This window comes from Curcuma longa, unplaced genomic scaffold (genome assembly GCF_044706935.1).
Source record: "Curcuma longa cultivar G26 ecotype Majalengka, Jawa Barat unplaced genomic scaffold, ITB_CL_G26_1.1 contig_11083, whole genome shotgun sequence".
In the NCBI taxonomy this organism is placed as follows: domain Eukaryota; kingdom Viridiplantae; phylum Streptophyta; class Magnoliopsida; order Zingiberales; family Zingiberaceae; genus Curcuma; species Curcuma longa.
This window is the reverse complement of record NW_027428787.1, coordinates 1-1,700: the sequence shown is the minus strand read 5'-3', so window position 1 is coordinate 1,700 and position 1,700 is coordinate 1. Positions and strand designations below refer to the sequence as shown.

The 1,700-nt window shown below is 46.6% G+C and overlaps 1 protein-coding gene across 1 annotated transcript; it reads left to right on the top strand.

Annotated features, from left to right (window-relative positions):
• Nucleotides 1–248: 248 nt before the first annotated feature.
• LOC141815827 (putative mitochondrial protein AtMg00860) lies at nucleotides 249–1,089 on the top strand (the record flags this gene model as incomplete). Its single annotated transcript, XM_074703701.1, has 2 exons — nucleotides 249–336; nucleotides 842–1,089. Coding segments are annotated over exons 1-2 (336 nt in total), but the record flags the coding sequence as incomplete, so codon positions are not given.
• Between the last annotated feature and the right edge of the window lie 611 nt (nucleotides 1,090–1,700).

The window sequence follows — 1,700 nt, the reverse complement described above, 5'->3', positions numbered from 1 at the left end:
TATGCCATGCTGTGTACTAGACCGGATATCTGCTTTGCCGTGGGCATGGTTAGCAGATATCAAAGTAATCCAGGACAGGGACATTGGACTGCGGCCGGTCAGACGATTTAGTCCCTGTGGGTTACACAGATTCAGACTTCCAATCAGATAGGGACAGCAGTAAGTCTACCTCTGGGTATGTGTTTACTTTAGGAGGTGGAGCCATAGTATGGAGGAGTGTTAAGCAGAAATGCATTTCAGACTCCACCATGGAAGCTGAGTATGTCGCAGCTTCAGAGGCAGCCAAAGAGGCTGTATGGCTCAGGAACTTCATGATGGACTTGGATGTGATTCCTGGTTTGCCCAAAGCAATCACAATTTATTGTGATAACAGTGGTGCAGTTGCAAACTCGAAGGAACCACGAGCCCACAAAGCAAGTAAACACATAGAGCGCAAGTACCACCTGATACGAGAAATCGTAAAAAGAGGAGAAGTCGTTGTCGCCAAGATCGCATCAGCAGATAACCTGGCAGATCCTTTCACCAAAGCCCTTCCGGCGAGCTTATGATCGGCACGTTGAAGGGATGGGGATCAGATGGATGGCAGAGAAGACAACATAGTCTTTTAGTGGATGACAGCAGAAGACAGCATAGTCTTTTAGTATAAGTGGGAGATTGTTGGAGTATACTGAAAAGACTAGCTCTTTTGTATATAAACATTTTATGGTTGAGCACGGAATTGTCTTGGGCCACATCGTCTCTAGGAAAGGTATTGAGGTAGATCCTGCAAAAATAAGTGTTATTTCTTCTTTATCTTACCCCGTATGCGTACGGGATGTTCGAGCTTTTCTTGGCCATGCAGGATTCTACAGGAGATTTATTAGAGACTTCAGTAAGATTGCTCTTCCACTCTCGAGGCTTTTGCAAAAAGATGTGGAGTTTTGCTTCGACGAAAAATGCAAAGAAGCTTTTCAGAAATTAAGGGAGGCTCTTATCTCAGCTCCTATCATTATGCCACCTGATTGGAATTTGCCTTTTGAACTAATGTGTGATGCTTCGAATTTTGCTGTAGGAGCTGTGCTGGGACAGAGAGTAGATGGAGCCTCACACGTGATTTGCTATGCTTCGAAAACCTTGGATGCTGCGCAGGCTAACTACACCACGACAGAGAAGGAGCTTCTTTCTATTGTCTTTGCTTTGGATAGATTTAGATCTTATTTACCATGTGTTTTAGATGTGGGACTATGTTTGCACCCTTGCAACCCAACAATCCCCCCCTCAAACAAAGGACCACTGGAAGCTCCGCTACCATTTCTCATGGTCCGGCTGCCATTTCTCATGGTCCGGCTGCCATGTCCTCATGGTCCGACTGCCATGTCCCTCATGGTCCGGCTGCCATGTCCCTCATGGTCCGAGCCTCCCCTACTTCCTTTGTTTTCCCCGAGGGTCCCCACATGGTTAGATCTGGATCATGGCTCATCCGGCGGTTAGTCCGGTGAAGAGCGGCCTCGCTCTGATACCAATTGTAGGGTCTAAAGAATGTCCACATCTCCACAATGGCATGATATTGTCCACTTTGGGCCTAAGCCCTCATGGTTTTGTTCTTGGGCTCTCCCCAAAAGGCCTCATGCCAATGGAGATACTTTTCATCCTTTTAAACCCATGATCTTTCCCATGTGTTTTAGATGTGGGACTATGTTTGCACCCTTGCAACCCAACAG